At 32.8% G+C, this 18,581-nt stretch overlaps 2 protein-coding genes across 6 annotated transcripts; both read left to right on the plus strand.

Moving 5' to 3' along the window:
• Positions 1 to 1,451: 1,451 nt before the first annotated feature.
• Positions 1,452 to 8,568, plus strand: LOC129318539 (uncharacterized). 5 transcript variants are annotated; one of them, XM_054963374.1, is made up of 9 exons: positions 1,452 to 1,604; positions 4,159 to 4,338; positions 4,581 to 4,693; positions 5,243 to 5,321; positions 5,810 to 5,838; positions 6,544 to 6,637; positions 6,841 to 6,930; positions 7,043 to 7,232; positions 8,074 to 8,568. In XM_054963374.1, exons 2-9 carry the CDS (start codon positions 4,195 to 4,197, stop codon positions 8,463 to 8,465), a joined length of 1,131 nt encoding a protein of 376 aa, XP_054819349.1. In that variant the 5' UTR covers positions 1,452 to 1,604; positions 4,159 to 4,194; the 3' UTR covers positions 8,466 to 8,568. The 5 variants fall into 5 exon arrangements, with proteins under 5 accessions (XP_054819349.1, XP_054819348.1, XP_054819347.1 ...); XM_054963373.1 differs by lacking the exon at positions 1,452 to 1,604 and adding an exon at positions 3,264 to 3,690; XM_054963372.1 differs by lacking the exon at positions 1,452 to 1,604 and adding an exon at positions 3,264 to 3,534.
• Positions 8,569 to 11,649: 3,081 nt separating this feature from the next.
• On the plus strand, positions 11,650 to 15,404 carry LOC129317091 (uncharacterized). The gene is given in 6 exon segments (XM_054961427.1): positions 11,650 to 11,836; positions 12,259 to 13,115; positions 13,117 to 13,143; positions 13,145 to 13,313; positions 13,315 to 13,484; positions 15,161 to 15,404. Coding segments are annotated over 5 exon segments (1,281 nt in total). The 5' UTR covers positions 11,650 to 11,836; positions 12,259 to 12,315; the 3' UTR covers positions 15,276 to 15,404.
• The last annotated feature ends 3,177 nt before the right edge of the window (positions 15,405 to 18,581 follow it).

Raw genomic sequence — 18,581 nt, forward strand, 5'->3', positions numbered from 1 at the left:
TTTTTTATACCATGATTTTAAGTATTGTTAGCAATGAAGGTATTCAACTATTGAGTGACCTCATCTTACATTGCCTTTCTACCAAGCATGTCGTGTTGGTCTTGGAGGTAGGACCAAGTGAAGGCCAAACTCAGTTTAAGGTTGTCATGGAAATTTTTAAAACAATTCAACCTTTTAATCTTATTTAAAAATTTAACTTAGTTTTTAACATAATATTGTGTAAAAAATTATGTATAATTGTAAGTATTTTAATTTTAAAGTATGTTAATTTTCATCCTAAATTTATTTTTCAAGAAAATATATTTTTTATGGAGGTAATTTTATAAGCTTGTTTAAAATCCTGAGAACAGATTTTTTTTTTCTTTTTAAAAAAAAAAAGCATGTTTGGTAATGTGTTTTTATTAATGCTAGAGCAACTTTTACATATTTTGGTATTATTATAAGATTATATGATTTAAATTTTTTAAAGTTGGGATTTATGAATTTATATAATTTTTTATATTTATTTATTTTATTATTTATTATAAAACAGGAAATCTACTCTTTTTTAAATAACGAATCTTTTTATTTATAGAACCCAATGATTTTCAATGTTGAAGAATTTAAATTTATTATTATTATATAGAGATAATAAGAGAACAATTTTTGCTTTTGAAAAAAAATATGTTTGATAAAGTGTTTTTATAAAAAATATTTTAAAAACAAACAAATTAAATTCCAGTTTAGAGAATAAAAAATGTTTTAGATGTTTTTGAATTACTTTTTTAAATTACAATATAAGGCATCTTCTATAAAACTTACTACGTTTAAAATAAAAGGTACTGGATAATTTGCATATTTATTTTTTAATTACATCTCTATTTTATTTATTATTTTTTTAAAAAATAATGCATTAAAATTTTAATTGCTTTTATATAATGTATTTAATGAAAGTATAAATGAAAGTTAAAGCATACTTTTAATCCTCAAACTTTATAAAAAATTTAATTTAGTCATTTAATTTTATAAAGTATCTTTTTAATCCTTTAATCTTAATATTGTGAGTTTTAAACGATTATTTTTTGTGTAAATTATTATTATTTTTAAAAAATTAAACTTAATATATTAATATTTAAAAATATTTTATAAATATTTAAAATTTTAATGTAAAAATTTGATAAAATAAAACTAATAGTGTCAGGATTAAAGGACTAAAAAAACACTTTATAAAATAAGATTAAAATAAAATATTATATAAAATTAAATGATTAAATGCATACCTTAATTCAAATAAAAAGATGTAAATATTTTTTTAAATTTAAAATTTTAATTTTAACTAATATTATTTATAATTTATTAATTAATTACCTATAATTTATATGGTGGTGTGGAGGAAATTGTTGTGAGGAGTCAGGGAAGCCGCGGGACGCAACTATTTTTACCAATGGTAAGATCGTAAATAACCCAATTTTTGCCCACCCTAGCTGCCTCCATTCCTCATCGTGCTTTTGACGGCTTCATCCAGTTCGTGCGAACGAGTTCCGTCCGTCTGAGATAGCCACTACCTGCTTCATTCTTCTTCGCCTGAGAGAACCTAGCTCGTCGACTTCGTGCTCGTGAACCAGGTGCTTCCTTTATGCTTGACTTCTTCGTTCTCCTCTGGTGCTTCCTTCATCTTTTTTTTTTTTTGAAGTTTTAGATGGAGCATTCTGCTTGCTCTGCTCCCGTTGTTCACTACCTGAAAGCTTTACTAGTTTCATAATTTGTTTTCGTTTTTTCTCAATCCTCAATTAACTGCATCTTATATGGATCTTCGTCAGTTTGATCGTGTTCATTGAGTGGATGAGTGGATTTGCGTAAGCACTATGGTTATAATATATCCATACACAGAAGTAGCCCTTGTTTGCAATGCGTCGTATGCTTGCTTTCGAGCTATTTCTACCTGTTGTTCTATTTGATGATTGGCCTTCTTGTCTGCATCTTTAGGCCTTCTCATTCCGCGCTCACTTTTGCTTCGTGAATAGATTTATCCTGGTTTAGGCTTCAATCAAAGAAAACATATTTAATCTTATCTCGCTAACTCTTCCTTCTTAGGGGACGACATTTTTTTTTTTTTGGAAGTAGCTACTTGGTAGCATGTTTTTTTTTGGGGGCTTTGGCTGTTTGATTGAGATTTGAATTATGCATTATGTTTTTTTTTTGGGCCACAATTTGTTTTTATTTTCTGCACGACACCTTTGTTTTCTGTAATGGCATTATTGTAAATAATATGAACTTCATGTCAACAAACCCGCAATTCCCAATCCTAGCTGCCTAGCACTCCTTTCCTTCATTCTTCTTCGACACCGTCAGTGATCGGCACTCGTGGGCCCAGCGGCTAGGAGAAATGACAATTAGGGCCCTATAATGATATTAATCACAACTGCAAATTTTAAATTATTAAAATTTCAATAAAAAATCACAATCTTTATTTGCAATTAAAAAGAATGTAAATATTCAATTAAAAAAATTTACGAACTATACTTAAAATTATTTATAATATTAATTAAAAATTTATAAAAATTAATTGAGAATCATGATTTTTTACTATTAATATATATATATATATTAATTATTTGAAAAATCAAGTAAATATATTTAAAATTATTTATAATATTAATTAAAATTTATAAGAATTACGAGTCAATAATTTTTACTCACAATATATAAATAACTCACTTAAAAAATCTATTAAATATATTTAAAATTATATATAATGTTAGTTAAAAATTTATGAAAGTGAATTATAAATTATAAATTTATTGCTTGTGATTTTTTAATATTACTTAAAAAATAATAAAAAGTAATTGAATATTTTTATAACATTAATTGAGAATTGAGAATTTATTAAAGTCTGTTGTGAGTATCAATTAATTAATAAAAATAAGTTATCATAAATAAAGATAATATTTTATTATTAAAATTTGTAGTTATTATAAATATTCTTATATTTTATTCGTTTGAAATATGAGGTATTTTTTAATGAGTTGGATGTTTAAAATTATATTTAATTTTTTAATATATAAGTATTGTTTTTTTTTTAAATTTTTATTAATAATGACTTTATATTTATTGTAAAGCGTTTAGTAAAAATAAACATAAAAAAATATAATTAATTTAAAAATAATTATTATTTTATTAAAAGGTGAGAAATAATTAAAATATTTTATATTTTTAAGTTTTAATTGTCATTTTTTCAATAGATAAGATCGTGATCTTCGCCCTACATTAAAGTGACCCTTTGCTCGCCCTCTCCCGTTATTATCTTTGCGTCATTCTGTTCGTTGAGCCGTCACCCGCCAGTCACGGCCGCTGTCACCGTTCGTCGAGCCTCTAGAGGCTGAATGTGGTTTCCTGGCTGGCAAAGCTCCTACGTAACAAAAAGGCCACCCATCCTTCGAGCTTCAAAGTGTGGTAGTGTGGGAACGTAGGACGTTGCGGTGGTGGGCGGCGGTAACTTCCCTGCGACAAGCTTCGAAGTTTGAAGGAACAGTCTCAAGGTTCGACGAAATAGAGGTTAGGACGAAGGCTGTGATGAACTAGCAGTCTGATGTTATAGGTGACAAATAATGCAAATTAGAATTGGAGTAAAACCTTGAGGAACATCTCCAATTGAACATCAATTATTGCTTCGACTTCGTCTCTATTTAGCGCTGGAGTAAAAACATACTGGTATGTCTATATGCCAGTAACAGGAGTTATTGTCGCAGCATGCTGGATTTGAGGAAAAAAAAGTTTTTCAGTGTAGTTATTCATATACGGCTTTAAATCGGTTTGCTGCAGCAGATTAGAAGGCAGAATTACATTATGGATGGAATGTCTTGATCCCACTATATCGTTAACCTGCCATGAAAGTTAGGCTTATGCTCCTATTAGTGAAAGCTTGTATTCTTTGAGAGATTCTTAGGTCTGCCTTTCCTGCGCTAGTTTTTAATTAAATCAAGTAATAATATATGAAAATTAATATATATGCTCCTATCTTCGAAACCCAGCGTTTGGTGCTTCTAGTTTTCTTGCGTTTATTTTCTGCTTTGTCATTTCCTGTTTGGTTTCTGCTTCTGATTTTCCGTTTAGTGTTATTTTGTGAAGTATTCTGATTTTCCTGTTCTCATTATTAAAAATTCTCTGAAAATTTTGCAGAGCTGGCTGCTTTTTGTCTATTTGTATAGAGATTTTATGGATTCCGAAGTCGAAGCTATTGAGACAAGGTTTAAATCTTTGTTTGGTCAGCTTCAAGCAGAGTATGGCATACTTGAAAGAATGGTGTACAAGAACAAGAACCAGCATAGGCGTTGTTCTTATTTCAAGTATCTTTTGAAGGTATAGGATGCGTGTTTTTTACTTTCCTCTGTTTCTTCTTTACTAGTAGATAGCCAAAGTTGATCCATATTTGTTTCATATGCAAAAATGGGGTACATTCTTGGTTGTCACGAATATAAAATTGTGCTGGTGATCAAATGATTTCGGGCAATCTTTTTTCATTTGTCAATTTCAATAGCATGTGCGTCACCTTTAAATTCTGAATTTTCACATTTAGATTTACACATGTGATGCGGATATAGGTAAGGAGTGATTTACAACTTTTACAATCTGTAAACTTGGAGGAGCTTGTCATATCGTGCCTCCTTGTTATCAAAGGAGATAGACCTAAGCAGAAGATTCATCTTTTAGAGAGGTGCAACTTTCTTTCTGTTGATCCTTGTTTGCCTAATGCAAATCATGTTTCAATTCATTTGATTGGAATTTAACCTTTGATAGTGAAAGGATGTCTAATTTTGCATGATCATACATCAAGTGTCGTTATAGACTGATTTGAAGGCTAACTTTTGAATCAAATCTTCCAATATAAACACAGATTCAGGTTACTATCATAACCAAGGGTAGTTCTGTAATGGCAATATGAGCATGTTAAAGATATTTTTCTTCTCTTTGTTCAATAAACTCTATTCTATATAAAAATATATTTCAAATAGTTCTTGGAAAAACTTGTCCTGCCTTTTCAGAATCAACTGGAATAATTGTTTATTTATTTTCCTTAAATCCAAGTTAATTTGTTTTTGACTTTTTAGTTTAATCAGATGTGTGAGGGAAAGATTGGAATATTTTAAATTCTTAATTCATGAGATCTCATGAAAATATGATATAATAGCATTCATTTGAATATTTTGACATGAAAATTTTGTGCATTAGGAAGATGATAATTTTTTTTCCTGTTCCATTGTAGTTTAAAAAGGACAAAATGCAACAGTGGAAAATATAATTTTCTGGAGCGAATTTTAGGAGCTGCACGCCTGCTTGCAAAGGTGCAATTGCATGTCAATTTTAAAGATTTACTTTTGCTGTCTTCATTATTGAGTTACTGTGCTTCTACTTTGGCAGATGATTAGTTGTGTGCATCTAAACATTAATTTACTGACTAATTGCCACCTACTCATTAGAGCCAGTAGTTGTGTCATTTTAGTAGCATATTGGAGAGGATAAAAGGGTCTTGTTGAGATACTCTGCTTGCCATTGGTAAATAGCATCAACGTCAAAGCATGTTTGAACAAAATATTGAGGGAAGATACGTAGTAAACAAAGATATTACATGGTATATGCCAAATTCTTCAATAAGCCTTGTAGTTGGTAGTTGTGAGTGGAGTTGGTCCATTCATTATTCTATGCTTATGATGCCATGGAAATTTCATAGCATTCATCGGCTGGCTCTAATGACAATTTCTTCTATGTGCACTGCTTACTAGCACTGCAACCTATTCTCTAATTTTAATGTGTGCTATGTTTTTTCATGCAGATGGTTGAACCAATGCTGAAGGCTGCAACGTATCCTTCTGGTAGCAAACTAGTTATTTTTACTTCCTAGCAGTTTTCTGGTTTATTACATACGCCGTTGGTTTGGTTATCCAGGCCTCAGTCTTGGCATAAGGCATATAAACACTTATTTACTCTCTTTCCATACTTACATCTAATTTAATTTAAAATAATCAAATGATACTGTATTGAAACATGTCCTGTAATGTGATTTTAGGATTCTGTTCTCCTTTGCTGCTAATTTGTCTATGCTTTTTCTGCCCTACTCGTGATTAAAACTGTACTTGTTGGCACTATTTTCGTTATCTCTGATTAATTTCTTTACTGCAGATATTTTTATGTTCAATTTAATTTCATTACACTTGTTGTCATTGACATTATGGCCTTGCAGTGTTTCTTTGGTCGATCTAGATCTTGGTTGAATCAGAAATTTCATATTTGCTTTCCTCAATTTGATTAAATTTGGATTTGTTGAACTTCCTATAGCAGATTCTGATTTACAGCTAGGTTATAGTCATATAATTTGGCCCTGTAGCCAGTCATTATTTATTGGCGTATAAATTTTCTCTACATTTTGGAGGAAGAGAACATTTTTCAACCCTTAGAAATTGTTGTCACATGCACTGTTACCATCTTTTTATTTGTATGTGTTGTTTTGACTGTCATATTACTTATCTGTTTGGAATGCAGCATATTTTTCCCTTGACGAATCAATAGTATGGTATCTATTCTGTTTGCTCAGTCTTTTTTCACGGGATTTTCTATAATAATCATGGTTACACTTGCTCGCCTCCGGGTTTTAATTCAACAAGTAAGTTTACAGTTTCCAATGTTCTGCAGATTTAAGTTTTGCTTATACAATATCCTTTTCTAGTTTGTGTGTTATGACGAGGGCTATGGATTGTAAGTTAACGCTGTCCAATAAGATTGTTGTTATTAAGTGATTGTTACGTCACTAACTGTTCTCTTTAAGAAAAGAAGAAACTTAATCTTGAACCGTTTCTTGTTTTACAGATATTACTTGATGTTGTCACATTGTTCAACATAGTTTCTTCTATCTCTCGAAAGAAGCAGTCAATAAAGATAAAACAGGGGGGAGTTGAGGTTGGTTTATGCTAAATATTTGCATATTTTGACAAATAAATGGACACAGAAAACCATGTTCTTCAAGCCAAATTGTAATCACTCTTTCATAACATATATACTATTTTTGCAGGTTTTTAGGGAGTACTTCCCAGTTAGTGAGGATTTTGTTGCGTTGGAGTGTGTATGGGAATCAGATAAGTTTGTATTACTTGAGAAGGAGTGTAAGAATGAAAATGCAAGTAAAAGTGAAGATTCTGGAGGAAACATATCTGCCCAAGCACCAGCTATCAACTATAGAAGTATTGAATCTTGTCTTGGAGGTGAGAAACTTGCTGATGTGTTCTTCCAGCTATGTCCTGTTTATTTTTCTGTTGAATGGTTTTCAGGCAATAAAAAATGTTCATAACATGGATAGCTCAGCTACTGATTTATACAAGTTACTCTCTTTGGTCTTTTTTATAAATAACTCACAGCATGTTTCACCGGAATCAAGGAAAACTTTAAATCTCATTAACTTTGTTTTATTTAACAAGTATCCACCTTTACCACTAATAAATATTCATAAATTTCATTACTGATATTTTTGTTCAAAGCATTTAATAAGAGCAAGAATGTAAAGAGAAGCATTAAAAAATTAGCAAGTGCCTTATGAATAGAATTGATTTTTTTCTTCTCTCTTTGCCTTATAAATAAGACCAGAGGAGTATATTATAACGAGGTGGAATCCTTATATTGCTTATAAATAAGGGTAAAGCAATGAGGGTTGAATTTGGCAGAAGGGGGTAGTCCCTTATAACGTGACGAACCAAGGTTTGAGTTTCCACTGGGAGAGGTGCGCATATGTAGTGCCTAATTGTGCCTCAAATAAGATTATTTCTAATAGGATACTCGTGGGTGGCCAAAAAAAATAAATAAGGGTAAAATTGAAAAATAAAATTAATTACAATAATTTTTCATTATATCAAGGAACAAAAAAAAGCCTTTGAAGTTTGTATTATATTAAGGACAAAAGGGAGCACATGTTATACGTTTAATATTGATCTTGAATTCTCCAGTATCAAATTTTTGAGCAAGCCATCAAGAACTGTATGCTCTGCAGAAACTGCAAATAACCTACTTGTTGATTTTTGACCGAACTGTGGGAAACTTTATGATTTGCAGAAACTGAAAATGATCATGATGTCTCAGGGAGGATTGATGTCAATGATGAACCCTCTCAAGTCAAAGGTGTGACTATTGATTTGTTGAATCAGAAAGAAATGAGAGATTGTGATGAAGAAGGAAGAGAGAATCCAATCACCATAGAAGCATCTTTCAAAGAACTTCCACCAAAGGATGGCTTGCAATTGAATAACAAATCACTGAACACGCCCAGTGAGGTCGGTCTAAAGAGGGAGTCTTCTTCTTCTTCTTCTTCTAAGGTGGCCTTTGTCTCAGTCAAGCGTCCTAAATTGTCCACAGAGGCACAGCAAGGTCTGTCTCCATTAGTGGCTACTGTAATTAGTGAAAATAGCGAAACTAAAAATTATAAAGAGGAGAGATACAGTTGTTAATCTACTCACTGATGGGGCTGCAAAGAATAGTGTCTTCTAGACAGTGAAATTAATGGAGGTTTAAATTATGATTTGATTGAAATTAACAATTTTCTTTTCTTCTTTTTTTTTTCTTCCTTTTTTGTTATTTCTTTGCTTGGTATTCTGACTGGAACTTGGGACTTTAAGTTAATTTAACTTTATTGAGTTGTTTAATTAAGTGTCCTTTAGTAACAATTTTCTTTGCTTTGACAATCTTCAATTATATTTATGCTCCTTCCATTAAGAAAAGATTTTTACAGTCCTAACTCCTAAATATAAGACATTTTGTAAAAAAATTAATAGCATTGAATTATTTTTTTGTAAATATTTTGTTTATTATATTTAAAGAAATATGATATAAAAAAAAGAAATTAAAAGGTAATTATATATGTGGATTATAATTGGAAGACAATTTTTAAAAGTAATAATTTTTAATGATTTGTCAATGGAATTTGAATTTTTAAATACATCATTTAATTCTTGCGAAGTTCTTGAAAAATCTGGCCAAAAAAAGAACTCAAAAATATTTTATATTAAAGATTGGAAAAAGTGTGTGTATGTGTATATTCAACCAAAAGAAAAAAAAAGGAAAATAGTGACATGAAATCAGACCAAAGAAAAATAATTGAAACATAATTTTTCCAAGATAAATATATTTTTATTGTAAGTATTACTCCCTCCATTAAAAAACATAATGTATTTTTAACTGAATTTTATTCTTAATAAAATAGTTACTTGTTTCAAAGCAATCTTTAATTTTTATATTTATCTTTATTTAATAAAATATTTTGCTCTAAAATAAATATAAAATTATTTATTCAATAAAGTCACTTTAAAAAAAGTAATAATTATACCTTAAAAGATTAAAAATATATTTTAAATATCTAAACCCTACAAAAAAAAGCATTATATTTTTGAACAGAGGGAGTAGTAGTATATCTGCAAAGGGATCTTTGAGATGAAATAAATTACTTATAAATAAACTTGTTGACATGTTTTATTATATTATGAGTGTATGTTTAACATGCTGCATATTGATTAATTGCTCTGCTAACCAGATTTTTCCCATTCTTCCATGTTTTTAATATCCCACTATTTCTGGCCGAAAAAATATTCTTCCATTAACCATGTCCTTGTAATTATTTTTCTTTTTATGTCCTTGTAATTATTTTTCTTTTTATTTCGTTAATGTGCATTTGATCTTTTATCCCAAAAAACATGTATGCATGTAATATTTTTATTAATCGGATCTGTCAAAATTAATTTTGACAATTTTCATACGCTACGTAATAAAGGAAAAGAAGCCAAAAATAAATTAATAAACTTAATTGATTACCCAAAAAAAAAAAATCAACAAACTTAATTAGAACCAGAACAATATACATGTATTAAAAATTATTTTTTCGATGATTATCTCGGTGATCAAAAGGAGTGCGAAGAAGGGGTAACAAGAGTGAAAGATGTGTGCTCATCACGCATTCGATGCTAGCGAATATGGCATCACCGGATCGAGGAGCAGCAGGCGCCATTGACAGGACTGGCCGAGGTTGCAGGAAGGAAAAACTTGGAGTTTGACAATTAACGATCAGCTGGTATGCTCACATATTTATTATCATATTATGTACTAGTATTTGAGGATATTTTTTCAATACATATCTGTAAAATATCAAAATACTATATTTTTTTAATCAAAAGATTTTAATTTTTAACATATATAGATACTTATAAATTATAAGTTGATATTTTAAAGCAAGCACTTTAAGATTATTTTTAAAAAAATAATTTTATTAAATACTATAATATTAATTTTTTTATTTTTAATATATTTTTGTGATTTACTTTTAAAGTTAAAAATTAATTTTTTTAAAAAATAAATTTAAATATAATAAAAAATTATATATTTTTATTATAAAAATGTGGAAATATAATTGTTTAACATATAAACTTTTAGTAAAGTCTATTAGCAAATATTAAACAATAGACAATTGAGTATAAATAAAATAAAAATATAATTAATAATTATATTTTGTTTAGTATTATATATATAACTAGTTTAATTTTTTTTAAATTAAAATTATATTTTTAATATTTTTATGTTTTTTCAAAAATATGTATATACATATAAAAAAATACATTGTATTCTATATTTTAAAAAAAAATTAGGAATGTGAGATATTTTTTTCTATTTTATTTATAAAAATATATTTTAAAATATTTATTTAATTTAATTTATAAATTAAGTTATAGTGTAATTTTTTAAGTAATATTTAAAAAATATTTTTAAAATTATATTTTTTTAAAAAAAGATAATGTAACATTATTTTTTAAATTTATTATATAAAAATATATTTAAAATTTTATATATTTTTGTTTTATATATATTTTTTATATTGGTAGTGATAAGATTGTAAAAATGACTTAGGAGAGGAGTAGTATTGCTTTATATATATTTGCTTAATTTTAGAGGCGACGGAGGGAGCAACGATAATTATAACCTGAACAAAACACAATCTCGACTGGTTGAAGAAGCGGATCCATTCTTCCTCGTCGACGAACAAGCATTCCACACTTGGTCTAGATCGCCGTCGGACGCCGTCCGTCGTTGTCAGCCTTGCTCGGCTGTTCTCCGGCAATTATTGAAGAGGTTGGGATCCTAGGGCTTTTTCTTTTCCATGCCTGGACTTAGGGCTCGAAAGCTAACTTGCTATAATATGCTGTTGACAACATTCATTTTTTTTTTTGAAATTAATTATCTTCTTTTCGATTTTTAGAAATGTTAATGTTTGTGTTCTTTCGTTTCTTGCTACTCATGTAGAACTTGGGGGGTAAGATTTTCCTTAAATTCAGGTCTGCTGCTATTGGTACAAATTAGAGTGACTGGATTTTGATTCTTTTAGACTTCGTTTTCATCTCTTGATATGTTATTCTTTTCATGAATATATATTGGATTTGTCTCCCTCTTTCTCCCTCTCCTCTTCCTTCCTTATAGTCCTTGTACTTTTTCTGTTACTTGATCATTTTTAAACGAGATGCTTATTGTTGTTTATTGGCTAAAAAAAATTAGGGTCTTAAGGAAGGCGAGGCAAGCATTAATTTCGGTTTTCATTCAGAGAAAAACCATGTCAGTGACAGCAGGCGTTAGTGATACATAATAGCTATAAGGGATAAGCTCCGGGGTAGGGAGCAACGATAACTATAACCTCAACAAAACACAATCTCGACTGGTAGAAGAAGCAGATCCATTCTTCCTCGTCGACGAACAAGCATTCCACACTTGGTCTAGATCGCTGTCGGACGCCGTCCATCGTTGTTAGCCCTGCTCGGCTGTTCTCCGGCAATTATTGAAGAAGGTTGGAATCCTAGGGCTTTTTCTTTTCCATGCTGGACTTAGGGCTTGAAAGCTAACTTGCTATAATGTGCTGTTGACAACATTCATTTTTTTAAATTAATTATCTTCTTTTCGATTTTTTAGAAATGTTAATGTTTGTGTTCTTTCGTTTCTTGCTACTCATGTAGAACTTTTGGGTGGGGGGTAAGATTTTCCTTAAATCAGGTCTGCTGCTATTGTTACAAATTAGAGTGACTGGATTTTGATTATTTTAGACTTCGGTTTTCATCTCTTGATATGTTATTCTTTTCATGAATATATATTGGATTTGTCTCCCTCTTTCTCTCTCTCCTTTTCCTTCCTTATAGTCCTTATACTTTTTCTGTTACTTGATCATTTTTAAACGAGATGCTTATTGTTGTTTATTGGCTAAAAAAAAATTAGGGTCTTAAGGAAGGCGAGGCAAGCATTAATTTCGGTTTTCATTCAGAGAAAAAAACCATGTCAGTGACAGCAGGCGTTAGTGATACAATAATAGCTATAAGGGATAAGCTCCGGGGTAAAATTGGGCAAACAAAAGTTAAGCGGTATTGGCCGGGTAAAGTTCCTGAATGGGCTGATGATGAGAATGAAGAAAGCGATATCAGAACGGCCAAGGAAGCTGGAGAAAAGAAAGCATTTCCTAGTCAAGAAGATTCTGGTATTGTTAAAAAGGATGATCCTAGGCTCCGTCGATTGGCTGAAAGCAGAATAGATAATCGTGAGGAAGTGAGAGCTGCTCATCGGCGAATTCGGCAAGCTGAAATTGTTTCTACAATTGAAGAGGAAGCCAGGAGACAGGAAGGGTTGGAATTAGAGGAACAAGATGAGGAAGCTTTGGAGGAAAGAAGAAGAAAAATTAGGGAAAAATTGCTTCAAAGAGAACAGGAGGAAGCACTTCCTCAAGAAGAGGAGGAGGAGGAGGAAGAGGAGGAGGAAGAAGAGGAATCTGAGTATGAGACTGACTCAGAGGAGGAACTTGGTGGAATAGCAATGGTGAAGCCTGTATTTGTTCCTAAATCAGAGAGAGATACTATAGCTGAGCGTGAACGTCTTGAAGCTGAAGAGAGGGCACTTGAGGAGGCTAGGATAAGGAGATTGGAGGAAGGAAAAACAGAGACAAAGCAGATTGTTGTTGAGGAGATCCGGAAGGATATAGAAATCCAGAAGAATTTGGACGTGGAAGCAAATGTTGCTGACATAGATACTGATGATGAGATTAACGAGGCAGAGGAATATGAAGCTTGGAAAGTGAGAGAGATTGCGGGACAGGGACGATCGTGAGGCAATGGAAGGAGGAAGAGATTGAGAAGTTAGAAAACATGACAGAGGAAGAGAGGAGAGAGTGGGAAAGGAAGAATCCAAAACCAGCTGCACCACCGAAGCAGAAGTGGAGGTTCATGCAGAAATACTACCACAAGGGTGCCTTCTTCCAGTCCAATCCTGATGATCGATCTGCAAACAATTGGAAGTGATAATATTTATGGTCGTGATTTCTCTGCCCCAACCGGAGAAGATAAGATGGACAAGACAATTTTACCCAAAGTTATGCAAGTCAAGCACTTTGGCCGTAGTGGCAGAACTAAGTGGACCCATTTGGTTAATGAGGATACTACTGATTGGAACAACCCGTAAGTGCATTTCTATATAATTTTCCATCTTTTTGAAACTATTTCTAGCCGACCAGATTATTTATTTTGTATTTGGAAATAGTGTTTCTTTTTTATTTCTTTTTCTCTATTTTTTCCCAACATTTTCTGCTTGTTTTGACTGCCAAATATTACTCTGCCATGATACTGATATGTAATACTCTCCTTCTGACGCCTTCTGGAGGACATCATAAAGTTGAGGAAGCTCAGATCAAAACTTAGATAGTTTAAGGTTTTCACCCTTCCAATCTTGTCGTTGTCTGAATGTTCTATTCTAGCAAGAGTAAGAATGAGAAGGAATTCTGTAAAGGATGGATTCAACAACCTTGGAATTTAATTATGTGAGTGGTGAGACTGACCGGCACTGGGGGAGGGTCTGCATTAGGAAAGGAAAACAGTCCCAATCGGGCATTGAAAGAGGCCTATTTTATTCAAGAAGAAAGTTAAGGAGGACCAAACAATGAAGGAAAGTCAAGAGGGAGGGAAAGGGAAACCCAATGTGACTACCTTGTTAGGTAGAGCAGAGGCCGCGAGAGAGGGAGAGATAGGGTTAAGGACAGAGTATTTCTGAAGGGGGTTTCTGGAGGGACGGACAAGAAGAATCTGATGATATTAAGAGGTTAATGCATCTACTTTGAAGACAGTTCATTGGATTCTCTATTTTTTAGTGATTTGTGTTGACAAGTTTTCTTATCCATCCCGTGTTTCTTTTTCTAATTTAATGGATGCCACTTTATATAAGTCATTAGTTTTTGTAATTTCTTGGCACTATTCTCTCTTCTGTTCCCTCTGGTCAGCAACTCATGATTGTAGTTTTCGTTGGCACAACAGAAAGGTTAAATGGAACTTTACAATCAACTAATTATCGACAGCTCTGTGTTTACCTAATACATTTTGCTGTCATAGAAATCCTTTTTACCTTGCATCCTTTCATATCTGTACATGACCATGAGCTTGTGTTGCCTTTGGATTTGGATGCTCTTGATTTCCTAACAAATTGTTAGTGTCAATTTTGTTGTTGTTGTGTTGTTGTTTTCTTTCTTTCCTTCTTTGTTTTTTTTGGGGTGGGGTGGGGGCCCACACTAGTCCGTATTGTCTCAATTGGAGAAGGAGAATGAGTAAGTTCGTTTATTTCCCAAAGTATGGCTTGTTTCTTTCCTGGATACGTAGAAAATGGAATTTATCAAAATAATGCATTTTTCTTTTACAAATTAGAACGATCTAGACTTGATTCATTTTCTTTCACCTCATTCTGCCCCATTTTGCTTGATACTTATTTTGCAGCATGTTTTTCTTCAGAAAGTGCATTGCTGTTATTGCTTACAGCACTTTTGCTGTTTTATTTTCAGACATATTACTTTTATGAGAACAATGGTTTTCATTCATGACTTGTTTGGGGACAGAAATGGTCGCCCCATCTAAGATTCCCGTTCTCTATCTTCATTTACAAAGTCTCTACTCTGATTTCAAGTCTGTAAGATAGAGCTGCAAATTAAAGCAGCATTTTACCCTTGCAATTAATTGCTTATTATTTTTATTTTTGGATAGAATCAATTGTTATTCGATTATGTGAATGACCCAGTTAGGCTATCTGTAAATAATTGGTGTCTTATTATGGCCCCTAATGTTATTGTTGCCAACGTTGAATTATGTTGCAGGTGGACATACAACGATCCACTTCGGGCAAAGTACAATGAGAAAATGGCAGCAATGAATGCATCTATGTCAAAACCTAAAGGAAGCAAAAAATTGAAGGATTGGGAATCTCGATAAATTTGTAATTTTAATTTGCCTTGTATTGTATTAGACTAACAGCGTAGCAACAGAGTGGGCAACTTTCACCACACCAAGCTATAGAAGCGGAGCATCTCCTCTTGAATTCAATGACATTAGCTTTGCTCATTTTTCTTCTTTTGCCTGAATAATGGCCGTTGGTTGGTGTGTGTACCACAGGTATGCTTTCTGATTTTTGAGTGTTGCAGACTAACACTCACTATTACAGGAAATCTAGAAGATAGCATCTCAAGGGGTTATTCCACCATAGTGACTCTAGAACTATCTTCTGAAACTGAAGGGTCTGTGAAGCCTAATTAGTTGTCGAATGTCATCTCTCAATCTCCATGTCATCATTCTCCTCTTTGTAGAGTGGAAAGCCAATCCTGAAGTCTTTTGATGAAAAATGTGGGTACATTGATCTTTATTTTATCCCAAACTAGTGCAGGTCCTGGTGTGTCCTGGAGAGTTCAGGATATAAGTGGTATCGTTTGACCCATGAAAAGTACTGCTAGTCGGAATTTTTATATTATATATTGATTGATGATGTATAAATTCCTTTCTTGAGCAACCTAGCTGTCAGATGATGCTGTCTTGGCATGCCTAGTGGGGAAATTTTCTGATATTCTGTTACCAAGGCTTTTCTTTTCTCTTTTCCCCTGAAGACGATTGTCAATTGTCATTCTCACTTTTACCATCTTGGTTCTTCTTCTTTTTTTTTTAATACAAAGGAAAAAGAAAAAGATAAAAAGAAAGAACGAAAAAGAAAGCAAGAAAAGAGAGACCACTAGGGAGGTCTCAACAAATCAGCCCGAGACAAGTCATTTGACTCAAACGTGTAGAATCCAGGTGTGAAGCAAGAGAGCACGTTTTGCTAAAGGATTAGCATAGGGATGTGCTTCATCCACGTCTTCCAGTTTCGTTGGAGTAGTTCCTGAATTTCCATAATCTCACTGTAATAAACTTGAAGATCAGCATCACCTCCCTGAATCAGTTGGATAGTTTCAGAAATCCGAATGCAGACATAACTTCCTAAATCCCTTGTCCCAACCATTCCTCAAACCCATTAGGCATGCCCATTATTCTCCTTTAAGCAAATCTCCGTCTTGTAGTCGAAGCATGAAAGCACCCAAATTGTTTCCATTATAAGTTTGAAAATGCCTCCACAGATGATACCTTAAGTTTGGGTTGAGAACGCCCCATCTAGAAATAGCATAATTGCGTCCTCATCACAAGAACCTGGGACTTAACAAAATCCTTTCGACAATGAAGATTAACAGAGCTCCAGTTAATTCGCGTCTTCCTCATACACCGCGGAATAGCAGAGGCATGAGAACGGATTGTAGCATTGGACATAACACTACTCTGAAATATCCGGTCATTCCTTCTATGCCGTATAAGCCAGCAAACCATAGAGAACCAACTATTCCAATTTTCTTCAATCCTTCCAAATCTTCCATAAGATTAGGTCTGCACCAATCCCAAAGGGGAAGGTTAAAGAACCTATCAATAATGTCAGGTCGAACAAATCATAACCAGATTTCTCGAACCCCTAGACACATCACAAAGTACATGGAGGTGTCTTCCTCTATTAAATTGCACCACGTACAAGCTACATTACAACAAAAGTTACATTTAACTCGTATTTGGTTACTCAAAGGCGCCTATGCCGCGTCATCTACATGAAAGTTTTGCATCGATGTGGCACGTGAAGCTTCCAGATTTTCCTTATAGCTTAGAAACAGGGGTCTCGTCCTTACACAATAGCGAATAAGTCGATTGTATAGAAAATTACCATGTTTTTCATATTCCATCTCACCATCTCATGACCATCATTATTGGTAAAATGTTGCAGCCCAGACAAGAGTGTATCCCAATTTTTGTTTCATTCCATCCATAAGTGAAACCCAAACAAACGCGGTTGATAGTCAGAATTAAGTTTGACCCACACTTATATTTACTTCTCACTACTTTTGCCCAAAGAGCCTCTCTGTTATGAATAAGTCCCCATCCATCTTTCATCATAAACGTTTGGTTTTGAGCTTGAAGATTACGGATACCAAGAACCCCTCTCTTCTTGTCCCTACACACAGTCTCCCAAGCAACAGCATAAATCCTCTTCTTCTCATCAATTGACCCCTACAAAAAACTCGAGAATTTTTTTCTAACTCTTCAACAATAGATATAAGGAGTAAGGTAGTTTGCATAGGGTACATTAGTATAGTTGACAAGACTAAAGAAACAAGAGTTGTCCTTCCTACAAGCGAGATACTCTCTACCTTCCAATTACTCAACTGAGTTTTCATTCTATCTACCACATACTTACAAGTGTCTTTCTTAACCATCATATGGTGCATGGCACTCCAAGATATTTACCAAGGCCAAAGTAAAAAGAAACACCCAGAAGCCCACTAAGTTGCTGTACTTTAGTGTGATGCATGTTAGTAGAGAAGAAAAACTCGGTTTTCTCCTTACTAACCCTTTGGCCAGACGCTAAGCAGAATTTCTCAATACAGCTATTTATAACCTCTACCTGGTCAACTGTCGCTTCAGAGAAAAATCATCAAATCATCAGCAAAGAAAATATGAGACAACGGAGGGTCCATCTATGTTGAGTCTAATCGGTTGCTAATAGCCCTTCTTTTATTTGATCCTGAATTAAGTGATTAAGTTTCTCAATGCAAAGTACAAAGAAATAGGGAGAGATAAAGTCACCTTGATGAAGCCCACGAGTCAGGGAGAACTCCTCTGTTTTACTTCCTTCCCAAAGAATTTGCATTTTTGTTGAAGTTAAGCAATAGCGAATCACATCAATCACTTAATTTGGCAATTGAATTTCTCTACGACAAGAAAGCACGAAATCCCATCTAAGACGATCATATGCTTTTTCTAGATCAATCTTGATAGCCATAAACCCTTTTTTTCCTCTCGTATTCCTCATAGAATGAATAACCTCCTAAGCAACAAGTTCATTATTTGCACCAAGCTTGCTTGGAATGAAACTGCTTTGGTTAAAAGAAATAATGTCAGGCAAAAATCTTTTGATTTGGTTTGCAATAATTTTTGTAATGGTCTTGTAGATCACATTACAAAAATTAATTGGCCGAAAATCCCTAATAGTTGCAGGTTGATCCTTCTTTGGAATTAGCACAAGAAAAGTATCATTAATTCTTGAATAGTAGATGGATAAATGAAAGCCTGTTTGACCACTTTTCCAACAGAATCCCCAGCAAACTTCCACTGACTTTGAAAGAAAAGGCCATTTGGATTAGGAGATTTGAGAGCTCTCATATCAAAAATTGCCCT

Source organism: Prosopis cineraria, unplaced genomic scaffold (genome assembly GCF_029017545.1).
Source record: "Prosopis cineraria cultivar Desert tree isolate PC_DT_omini unplaced genomic scaffold, ASM2901754v1 PC8, whole genome shotgun sequence".
NCBI lineage: Eukaryota > Viridiplantae > Streptophyta > Magnoliopsida > Fabales > Fabaceae > Prosopis > Prosopis cineraria.